The 11,874-nt window shown below is 40.3% G+C and overlaps 1 protein-coding gene across 1 annotated transcript; it reads right to left on the bottom strand.

Annotated features, from left to right (window-relative positions):
- Window positions 1-10,425: 10,425 nt before the first annotated feature.
- Window positions 10,426-11,860, bottom strand: LOC115734796 (probable polyamine aminopropyl transferase). The gene has a single exon (XM_030665727.2). It carries the CDS (start codon window positions 11,501-11,503, stop codon window positions 10,544-10,546), a length of 960 nt encoding a protein of 319 aa, XP_030521587.1. The 5' UTR covers window positions 11,504-11,860; the 3' UTR covers window positions 10,426-10,543.
- Between the last annotated feature and the right edge of the window lie 14 nt (window positions 11,861-11,874).

The raw sequence follows: 11,874 nt of genomic DNA, 5'->3' as shown, positions 1-11,874 counted from the left end.
TAAAAATTTGATATATAGTTAAATTTTTAACATCGTGTACTCATACTTTATTAAGTATTTGTTCAACAAGTGTCTCTACGGTATTAGTCGAATTAACTAAATAAGAAGATAAAATTTTCCGATACACTACAAAAATGAAAGAATTAATCATCTTAATTTTTCGACCAAAAAAAATCATCTTAATTAAGTTGCCTACTTCAAAAATCCTTTTTTGTAAAGTGAATTTGGCATAACAAGAGTCCAAAGGGCTCCCTTTTGACCTTTTCTTTATCTTAAATTATTCAAACATGTTTACCAACAAATACCCACCATTCAATTCAGCAAACTTGTTCTGCACATATCAGTTACATTTTATCCAGATTACACGGTAAGGTGATCCATCAATCCGCCACTCATTTTTCGAACTAGGGGCAGCTTTCTAGCTTCTTCTTTCTTTCCTTCTCCCTCTCCTTTTCAACACTTTAAGCGGTGTTCTTGAAATGCAATGACCCCATTCAAAATAGTCAAAAAAGGGTGAAGAATGACCAATGAACATTGAACACGAACAATAATAGAAAAATCATTGAGGACTCCCGAATCGATATCCCCTGTGAATGCAAGTGGCACACCCCTCAGAACTGCAAGATCGTAAGCCTACTACACTCGCTGTGCTTTCCTATTCCCTTTTTCACTGTCTGTTGGAATGAAACACGCGCAATTTTTTTCCTTCATCGGTCGATCCGCTAGGGCTTCTAAAACATCACTACTAGACCCCCTTTACATATGCGTTTATTCTAGTATTCTAGGATGTGTTAAAGGGGCAAGAAAGAGGGAAGGGAAACATCTAGTTCTTGCTGCTTCTCGCTTGAATCATTTTGACTTTTTTGGTTGTCCATTTATGTCTACGACAAAGGGTCATTGTCCTAGAGTGGAAGTCTGTGAAGCCACAGTTTACTTAACAGACCTACAGAGACTAATGACTTGATATGCAAGTTTTTTTTTCCTTGTAGCTTATTCTTCTTATCATGACTATTCTCGGTAGCAATATTAAAGCATCGGATAATTGGGAGAAACCTCAATATTCACACACTAACCATTATAAATATCCTATCATCGCAATACCAATAAGATTCGGGTAATATTAAACCATTTTGTCATATTCAAAATTGGCGATATCATGACCCTTTTCATCAACCACATGAGAGAACAAAATATATTAATCAACAAACGCAATCTTCCACATTTTGAGAAATGACATGCCTTCTTTGCAAACCATAACCAAAATAATAGGGCCGTTGTATATTTCTTGAATTAATTGACTATGTTTGCTATATCATTAACAGAATGTCCACATACATAATGTTGTCCTAAAAATTGATAGGTACTTAAGACTTTGAAAGAATCGAATACGCTACGTGTACGCGTACACATATGCATGTATGAATAGGGATGTTGTATTGATAACTAGATTCTTTGAATCCTCTGATCATGCGATTGGAATGCTTCACTTTGTCCGGTGAGTTTCGTGCCCTCTTTCGCTAGTATTCCCAGGTGAATCTTTGTATGGTGAAATCAGAAGGTGGGACTGTTGCAAGATCATGTAATGTGAAGGTACCATCACGGGTTCATCCAAAGATATTGCCCGATGATGGATGATGGAGGCGACAACAGGATTCTACTGACATGCGTACAAGTGGCAGAGAATTTTTGATAGAATACTAAAAGGACCCCCCCATGCTGTTGCTTGTGTATATGTAGGCTATGATGGTTTTGAACTGGAAGGGGGTATTTTGGTAAAGTTGTGCCTATTATGTAGCAGCTCTCACACCTTAGCCTAGCTCTTCATCAAGTTCAATTTATTAAAGTACATTGCATGGTTTAAAAAAAAAAAATAGGAGAAAAATGTTTGTGCTTCTTATTCTCATGATTAGTGAATCTCATTCTCATACCAGAATGGGAAATGTTATTGCGGGCTGACTTCATCGCTCTAATTGATTGCATGCTGAGCAGAGAAATCCACTCTGAGCATGGTTGCTGCACCTAATAATTATTCTCCTCTGCCAAGATTCTTGACTCTTTAACTGTTGGGGATAGTCCAAAGTTTCTCAATTTCATAATTAAGATCTGAAAAGAGATAATGGCACAAATGATTTTTGAACTTCGTTTCAATATTCAATGTAGTTCATGGACTTTTAATTTATTCAATGTGTTTCATAAACTTTTGGTTCATGTTCAATCTAGTCCATCAATTATATGAAAATGGTCAACGCACTTCCTGAACTCAAATTATTGGAAGGACAATATTATATATTTTCATATAGTCCAGGGACTTCATTGAACAAATTTAGAGTTTAGAGGAACCATATTGAGTAAATTAAGAATTCGGCGACCGCATTGCATTTGAGCCAAAGTTTAGAGATCATTTGTATCACTTTCCCTTAAGATTTCAACACATTTTCATTCTCACAACTAGAAGATTGAGAAAATTACTGCTCGAATTATCAGCCCTTATGGTCGAAGTCAATATGTGTGAATGCAATATCAAGTCATGTTTCTCAACAATGACCTCAATTTCTATACATACCATTTTATCGTCGTGCAAGACACGAATTAAACTCACATAGAGGGATAAGTACATCATGAGTGCCATAATTTGTGTACGGTGTTCACTTGAGTGCCATAACTTTCAAAACGTTCATTTAAGTATCATAACTTTCAAAAATCGTTTACTTAAGTGCCACGTCGGAGCAAAATCGTTCACTTGAGTGCTACAACAACTTTTCCGGCGTGCCACGTCAGCTTTTCGGCTAGCCACGTCGCCTTTCCGGCGAGTCACGTTAGCTTTCTTGCTTTCACGTCGGTTTTTCCGGCGTCCACGTCAACATGACACTTAAGTGAACGATTTTTGAAAGTCATGGCACTTAAGTGAACGTTTTGAAAGTTATGACACTTAAGTGAATGCGGTACAAAAGTTATGGCACTTCTAATGTACTTTTCCCCTCACATGGAGATACAAAATCAGAAGTAACGAATCTAAACAATCGTTGATTACGGCTTAATATGATGATGTTGAATGATGATGTGCATGCGGTAACAAGAGATTACAAAATGGAAAAGGGCATCCTAAGAAGGAAGAGGTCTCTATATACAACACATGGTGAGTGAGTGGGGGCCTTTGGGAAGGAGAAATGTAGTTGTCAAGAGAACTATTTGGTAAATGGTAACGCGAGTCCCTTTCAATTGCCCCGACCATCTTTAGTTGGCCCTGTCCTTTGCCCTCTAGCCTAGCTATGTGCCTAGACATTAGACAACACACACACAACGCCCCCTCCCCCCTATGCCCTTTTCTCTTCTTCCCCCCAATGAGTTAGGGTTTCCACCAATCCCCATGTGGAGGAGGGCATTCGAGGAAAGGTCACTCTCCATCCACATTATGTCTCTTTTGTCAAGTCCACAATTTGTTTTTTTTTTTAAGTCAAATTATTTGTAACATGTGCACCTTATCATTAGAAATATAAAGGCCTGACTTATCAAGTTACTATATTGATTTCTGTGGATCAATCTTTATTATGTTATCCGGGTACTCCTGTTGTTACTCGTTAGAAGAGTAAGCAGGAATAGTCCGTACGAGAACATGAAATTTTCATCTAGGCTATCCCCGTAGATAGTTTGTCTATTCTCATCCTCCGTCTACATTGCGTATGCCAAAAGAAGGGTAAGGATGTGTTGCATGAAAAGGGCCATACTGGACCTAACAATCTGTATGGCATCCATGTTTAGCTAGCAAAAGTCGCCATGTCCCCCTTCAGCTCATGGCCTAAGGTCTATATCTATCAAACCTCTGTGCAACAACCTATGGAAAACGCACGGTAGATACAATAATAAGTGTTCCTTTACCTCTTCCTCGTCCATTTTCTCTTGTTCTCTTGCCTCTTATCAACTGCCAACGAAGCACGCCTGCCGGATTTCTAGCGAACATTCCATGTGGGTCAGCTGAACCAAAGCAGTCGTAGATCATTCATAGCTCGCCCCCCCTCTCTCTCCCTACAGGAATGCCATCGAGTAGCTTATATGCAGTCGTGAACATGACACTTTGTTCATCACGTTGCGTTGTTCACTATCACATCAAACTGAGGACCACAGAACGACATCAGTCTTGTTGCCATGTCATCATCTCCCTTCGGGTGATTAACGTTTTTCTTAATCTGGCAAATGTGTCAGGAGCGCCTAAAGCAATGCCCACAGAAAAAAAGCTGCCCCTAGGTTGATAAAGTCCCAACCTTAATCCTCCCTTCCTTTCCCCTGCCTCTCAATCTTGCACCAAAGATTCTGATACTTTGTGGAAAGTGCAACCTCATGTTTGTATCAGCCCTATGTTTAAGACTTTACAAGAGAGTAATTAGGCTTTTGCAGCATCTCATCTGTCTATGGGTATGAAAAGCAGATCACAAGTATTCTTTGATAGGGCAACTGAAAAGATACTAGTAGTAATGCAAGTTAAACTCAGTGACCCTGTACAACATCTGGTCCATTGGGAAGCAAATACCTCAAGAAACTATATGCTTTTGTGATTATTTAATTATGTGGGCTTGTTACTAGGATTTTTTTTTTTTCGAGGTTACTATGAAGTTTACAATGCAGCAGTTGATATTGACTATTGAGGACGGCTCATTGTGTATTGGACCATGATTTTTTTTTTTGGTCCAAATTGGGCCATGAATTTGGTTAGTGCAACTTTGAGGAAATTACCAAAAAAGTCCTAAACATATTGCAATCGTGCCAATTTACTATTAAATTTTTTTTTGGCCAGTTGAGTCCTAAATCTTTTGCATTTGTATCAATTCAATCCAACCGACCAACTTTAAATGGCTAAGGCTAACATGACAAATTTTAAAAATATTTCAATTATTTTGTAATTTTTCTTTTTCTTTTGTTCTTTTGTTCTTTTGTTTGTCTTCTTTCTCCAATTGGTTGCCGATCCGGTGACTAGTTGGAGGTGAAGCTCAACCTCATTAGCCCTCGCCTCCGGGCGATCAGTGATCTAGCTATCTTCTAGAGGAAGAAAAAAAGATTAAAAAAAGGAAAAAAAATAATTATGAAAAATATAAAGATATGATTAAAAATTATCATGTCGGTGCTAGTCGGGCAAAGTTTTCCGGATAAGCTGAATTGACATAAATGCAAAAGGTTTAAGGCTGAATCGACAGAAAAAAAATTTATAATTGAGTTGACACAATTGCAATAGATTTATGATTTTCTTGGTAATTTTCCCATGCAACTCCCGTATAAGCCAAGCAGTTGAAAATTGTTCTGAAAAATTGCACCCATGAATCTATTCATCTTTATTGTTTATCTTAGTCTCGCAAAAAAGATGACACTAAACCTATCGATCACACTAAGACTCAATTACACTTGCCAGTTCATTGAAAGCAATGGGTGTTGCATTTTGTTTCCTTTGTAATCACACAAGAAGAAGAAGAACAAGATTTAATGTGATTCAGTCGACCAAAGAGAAAACCCTTGGAAGCCTACGTCCGTGATGAGAAACCCCAAATCGACGTATCACCTTGGGAGGATTTCATTATATTTAAATAAGATATAATACATCTCTGGAGATAAACATGAATATCTATTTGAAAGGAAAATATGATTGTTATTTCCTTCTTTTTATAGATTTGAGCCAAATCTCCTACTAAATTTAAATTATGCTGACTAGTTGTCGTTATCTTTCCAACACTCCCCCTCCAAGCTAGGGCGAAGATGTCATCGGAGGTCAGCTTGGTCATCACACGCTGGAAAATTTTGGTGGGAAGCACCTTAGTAAATATTTCAGCCAATTGATCTTCACTTTTGATGTATAGAGTCTCAATTGTCTCGGCTTGAACATTCTCACGAATATAGTGACAATCGACATCTATGTGCTTGGCCTTTTCATTAAACACTGGACTTGAAGCAATATGAATTGCTGCTTGATTATCGTAAAACAATTTCGTGGGAGTTTGAAGCTTATTAAGACCTAAATCTTGCAACAATAAACGGAGCCATACTAATTCACATGTGGTTGAAGCCATGGCTCTATACTCCGGTTCCGCACTTGATCTAGCTACAACGCTTTGTTTTTTGCTCTTTTAAGTGAACAGATTTGCTCCCAAAAAAGGTGCAGAACCCCGTCGTTGATCTTCTATAGATAGGATTTCTACCCAATCTGCATTTATATAACCTTCAATTTCTGTGTGACCATGACTCTTCATAAGAATGTCACGTTCATGGCATGACTTTAGATATCGCAATATACGGTCGACCAACTCCATGTGACCTTCAGTAGGACTATGCATGAATTAACTAACATAACTAACGGCATATGTGATGTCGGGTCTTGTAATAGTCAAATAAATCAACCGACCTACCAATGTTTTGAACATTCTATAGTCTTTGAAAGGAGTGGTGTTGGTAGCAAACTTACTATCATAATCCAGAGGTGATTCCGCAGGTTTAGCACCTAATTTCCCGGTTTCCTTCAGCAAGTCTAATGCATACTTTCTCAGGGAGAGAAATAATCCTTTGCTTGATTTAGCAATTTCAATTCCAAAGAAGTAATGTAAACCACCCCCCCCCAAGTCTTTGATGTCAAACTTTTCGTTCAAGTATTTTTTTTTAGAATTTCAATCTCTTAAGGATTATCACTAGTGATAACGATATCATCAACATAAACCAAAACAACACAGTTCCTTTAGAGTTCTTGTTAACAAAGAGAGAATGATTTGACTCACCAGTTTTGAAACCAATATTCACAAGAGCAAGATCGAGCTTACCATACCAAGCTCACCGAAATTGCTTGAGACCATATATTGCTTTATTTAACTTGCACACAAATCCCCGTTCTTTTAAGGAATGTCCTGGGGGAAGGTCCATATACACTTCTTCTTCAAGGTCGCCTTGTAAGAAGGCGTTCTTAACATCCATTTGAAAAAGTGACCATCCGTAACTAACTACAACCGACATGATAACTCCGATCGTGTCCATCTTCACGACAGGAGCAAATGTTTCTTTGTAATCCACCCCATACGTTTGAGTATAACCTTTTTCCACAAGTCTTGCTTTGTGCCTCTCGATAGATCCACTGCTTTTGTATTTAATCTTGTAGATCCTCCAGCAACCAACAAATCGTTTATCAGATTGTGATGGAACAATATCCCAAGTGTGATTTTTATCTAGAGCATGTAGTTCCTCATCCATAGCTTTCTTGTATACGGTTGACCTTTGTGCCTTAAGAAAGCTTATTGGTTCTTTGTCCTTATCAATAGCAGTCAAAAAAGCACTTAACTCATGTGAAATATTTTCATAACAGATTGATGCCTGTATGGGATAAAGAGTGGATGAATGATATGTTGAGAAGTTGCAAAGCCCAGTTGATAGCTGGGAAATTCTAGTTGATCGACGAATTGGAACTACTTCGGGGACAATGGATGTAGATTCCACAAGGGTTGTAGGAATAGTGGGTGCAGCATCATGCTTGCTCTCTTCATCCCCTTTATTTGTCCGATCCACATTAATCACAAGATCATTTGTTGTAGGAATCACTTGAACTAGAGCAAGATCATTTGTTGTTGGAACCACTTGCACCGAAGCAAATTCAACTTCCAAACCACTATAATCGTAGATGGCAGTATCAATCTCCCCCTAAGTTTGATCCCTAGGAAAAAACATGCGAGTCTCATCAAAAGTAATATCCCAAGATATAAACAATTTTCTAATGGCGGGATCAAAACATTTGCATTCTTTCTTCATAGAGGAATATCCCAAGAAAACACATTTTCTAGCATGAGGATCGAATTTATTTCAAGATGATGAATGAATGAAGCATGTGCTTCCAAACACACAAAGATGAGAAATGTTAACAAATTTGCCAAGAATGATTTCCATTGGGAATTTGTATTTTAACACCTTACTCGGTAGACGATTGATGAGATAGCAACTAGTTAGGACAACATCCGACCAATAATGCGTGGGCAAATTCCCATGAAACAGGAGAGAAGGAGTTAGCTCAAGAAGGTGACGGTTTTTCCGTTATGCAACTCCATTCTGTTGAGAAGTTTTAACACATGAAAATTGATGAATAATCCCCAGATTCTTAAGGTGAGATTCAAAAAGGTTATTTGTATACTCGTGATCGGTCCACAGTATTTTGATCTTAGCACCACACTGCATACTAATCAATTTCGCGAATTCTTGAAAAACACAAAGCACATCACTCGTAGAAGCAAGTAAGTATAATCAAGTGCAACGAGATTTATCATTGATAAACACAACAAAATACTTAAATTCATCACGAGAGTCAACAGGAGCAGCCCCCTAAACATTTGAATGAAATAATTCAAACAATTCCGAAGATTGGTTGGTTCTAGAGGAGAAAGGTAATTAGTGTTGTTTAGAATAACGAAAAATCTCACAAGAACTAGTATCAATAGTAAAGGTAGGATCAATAATACTTAGCACACTATCCGATGGATGCCCCATATGCCAATGCCAAAGATGAGCCTCTATGTCCTTATTTTTCATGGCAATCAAACCCGCACTTGGTAAATCAAGCATGTATAACCCTTTCTCGAATCGACCTTCACCAATCTTCTTCCCCGTTAAACTATCTTGAGAGATTACCTTATCATGGGAAAAGACAACATTACAATTTAGATTTCTAGTAATTTTACTGATAGACAGCAAATTAGATAATAAAGCTAGAACGAATAACGCATTAGATTTGGTGGAAAAAAATTCCAATGTTCCAGTTCCTTGAACAGGAACCCGCTCTCCATTAGCAACAATAATAGATGGGTAATTAGATGTGCCACGAAAATCTTTAATCCAATGAGACGTGCAAGACATATGATATGTCGCTCCAGAATCAACAATAAAATAATCTTTTGAAGATGTAGCTAGGGCCAAAAGCATTACCAAAGTTAGGAGCAATGTTTTCCCGAGTTTCCCAACTCATAACTCGATGGAGAAACGTTGTTGCTCATTGCGAGTTGTTGGAGTTGGAAGGCAATTTGGCCAAAAGAAAGCTTGAATATCATGGCCGAAATTAGGAGTGCCACTTTTAGTTGCAAGCACCTTGTTTTTATTTTGCCTCATATGAGGATGTAACTCCCAACAACAATTCTAAGTGTGACCATCATTGTTCAATGAGTGCAATGAAACTTGGAATTTGGACCCCTGCCTTTTCCTTTCATGCCATTAAATTTATTGCTGCCGTTACTTCGAGTACTTTGGTGATTGGGATTGAAATTAACAATATTAGCTAAATTCTCCACTGTCTCTCCCGCTAACGTCAAGCCAACGACGTCGAGTTTCTTCACGTTGGATGATGGCACAAACATTAGTGAAAGATGGAAGAGTGGGGCTCATAAGGAGTCGTCTTTTGACATCCTCATATTCAAGTCGAATGCTAGCCAATAATTGAAAAACCCGGTCTTGCTCTTCCCTTTCCGAGTATATGCTCAGAGAATTAGCAAGAGGACGACACTAATGAAGTTCATCCCACTTCTTTTTTAAACTTCCCGGATGCTCGATAAATGGTTGATTGGATGCTTGCTCGGTATGAGCAATTTCCTGTTGTAACTCGAAAATTCAAGAAGCTTATCTTCATGACCATACATGTCTTTAAGAGACTTCCACAGAGATTCCGCCATTTCGGAGTAAGCAAAAATTTCGTAAATCCGAGGATCCATGGAGTTGAATATCCACAACATCACCAAGTTATGAGTAGATTGCCATTCAACATATTTAGGATTGGTGGATGATGGGGCTTTGATTGAACCATTGACATGGCCTAACTTGGATCGTCCTCCAAGTGCAATTGTAACTACTCGAGACCAAGGAAGATAGTTTCTTCCATTAAAAAGAAAGGACGTTAATCTATTGCTCATCTCATTTGAGTTAGAACGACCAACATTAGTGGGGTTTGAAGAACTAGCCATTATAACAATAATAAACGAGATGATCGAGAGCTTATCCGAATCAAAAGTAGAATGAAGCGGAAAATAACGAATTTTATATCTCAAGCGCCACGCTCGAACCCGGCTCTGATACCATATTTTCTTTATAATCACACAAGAAGAAGAAGAAGAAGATTTAATGTGATTCAATTGACCAAGGAGAAAACCCTTGGAAACCTACGTCCACGATGAGAAACCCCAAATCGACGTATCACTTTGGGGGGATTTCATTATCTTTAAATAAGATAAAATATATCTCTGGAGATAAACATGAATATCAAAATATAGTTGTTATTTCCTTCTTTATAGATTTGAGCCAAATCCCCTACTAAATTTAAATTATCCTGGCTAATTGGTGTTATCTTTCCAACACATTTTCATCGCTAACTTGTCCAAATTCAAGAACACGCTTTTCGACCCAAAAAAAAAAAGGAAAAAAAAAAAGAGCACACAGCTCAGTCGCCCTCCAGCTTCTTCACACAGGAATAAACGCAAACACATGGCATGCTCCTCCTCCCTGGACAGCTCTACCTTCTTATTTACTCATCTCCTACTCTGACAGAGTAGTACTAACCGCCGATCGGCCTCCACATATCCGCATAACACCTCAGGGACTTGGGGAGCCCCGCCTTCCACGCGTCAAGATCCGGCATTCGACCCGTGAGGGCGAGCGAGCTGTCGTCCTCCCTATTCCCGAGCCTCAACACCTGAAGCTCCTCCCCGAACACCTCACGCATCGCCTCCAGGGTCTCCTCCATGATCGCCCTCCCGTCTCTGTTCTTATCCTCCGCCTCCACGCAGCTCCCTCCTACGTTCACCATCAGCCTCCCTCCCCTCCTCAGCCCCTTCCTCAGCCTCTCCCACGTCCTCGGATCCTGGAGCTCCGGCACCAGACGCCCTTTGCTGAACAAGTCCACCAGAACCCCCGCGAAACCATCTCTCGCACTCGCCTTCAGCGCGTCCCCGATGTGGACAAAGATCCGACCTTGGTGATCGCTCTCGAGCCTCGAGAGGCCGAAGTACTCCCTCGCGACGTCGATCACGGCCAGGTCGAGTTCCCACCCCTGCACCACCGCGCGCGGGTACAACTCCAGGAGCAGCCTCGCGGCGGAGCCCGCGCCGAACCCGAGGACGCCGATGGGGCCGGGGGGGATGATGGGGGGGAGGGTGGCGAAGACGTCGAGGTAGGTGGAGGTGAGGGGCTTGAGGAGGAAGGAGATGCTGTGGATGTTGCCTGGGGAGTCGAGGAGGAGGAGGCGGGAGCCGGCGAAGGGGTGGTCGCACCTCCTGGAGACCTCTAGCACGCGGATGTAGTTGTGGCGGGACTTGAACCGGGCAAGGGTTTTGACGTCGTTGGCGGGAATTCCATCGTCCCGGGCGGCTGCGGCGGCAGAGACGGAATGTCGGTGGCCTTTCCGTGGGATTAGGCGGAGGCCGGAGGCGGTCGTGGGGGTGGGTCTGACGGGGAAGAAGATAGGAGGGACCGAAATGGAAACGAGATAAGACAGTGGCGATGGGATGGACGTCATTCTTGTCTCGTTGGTGTTGAGCACAGCACGAGGGAGGTAGAGAAGATGATTGCAATTTACAACTCGTGGGGCGCACCAGAAACCATGAAAATGCCGCAAATTTCGTAGCCGCAATCCCCAATTTTGTCAACGATGTGATCAAGTTCTCAAATTCATAATAATGACAATCTCTAAAGTGAATTATGAATTCATTCCCAATTTCACTGAACAATGAGCAGATTGGGAACATCAATACGAAAACGAAGGGCTCGTTGCCAAAGTTGATGCGGTTGCGCAGCTGCATAACTTACATAAACTTAGATTACTCTTTATCCAAGATGATCGAAACGAAATGGGAACTGAACTGGTGCGACCCCGGTAAATCCGATGTT

This window comes from Rhodamnia argentea, chromosome 7 (assembly GCF_020921035.1).
Source record: "Rhodamnia argentea isolate NSW1041297 chromosome 7, ASM2092103v1, whole genome shotgun sequence".
Taxonomy (NCBI): domain Eukaryota; kingdom Viridiplantae; phylum Streptophyta; class Magnoliopsida; order Myrtales; family Myrtaceae; genus Rhodamnia; species Rhodamnia argentea.
The sequence above is the reverse complement of the archived record's forward strand: the minus strand, read 5'-3'. Positions and strand labels throughout refer to the sequence as shown.

What these genes read in the sequence shown, in the direction of transcription:
- LOC115734796 (XM_030665727.2), bottom strand. Translation starts at nt 11,503, where the DNA reads ATGACGTCCATCCCATCGCCACTGTCTTATCTCGTTTCCATTTCGGTC.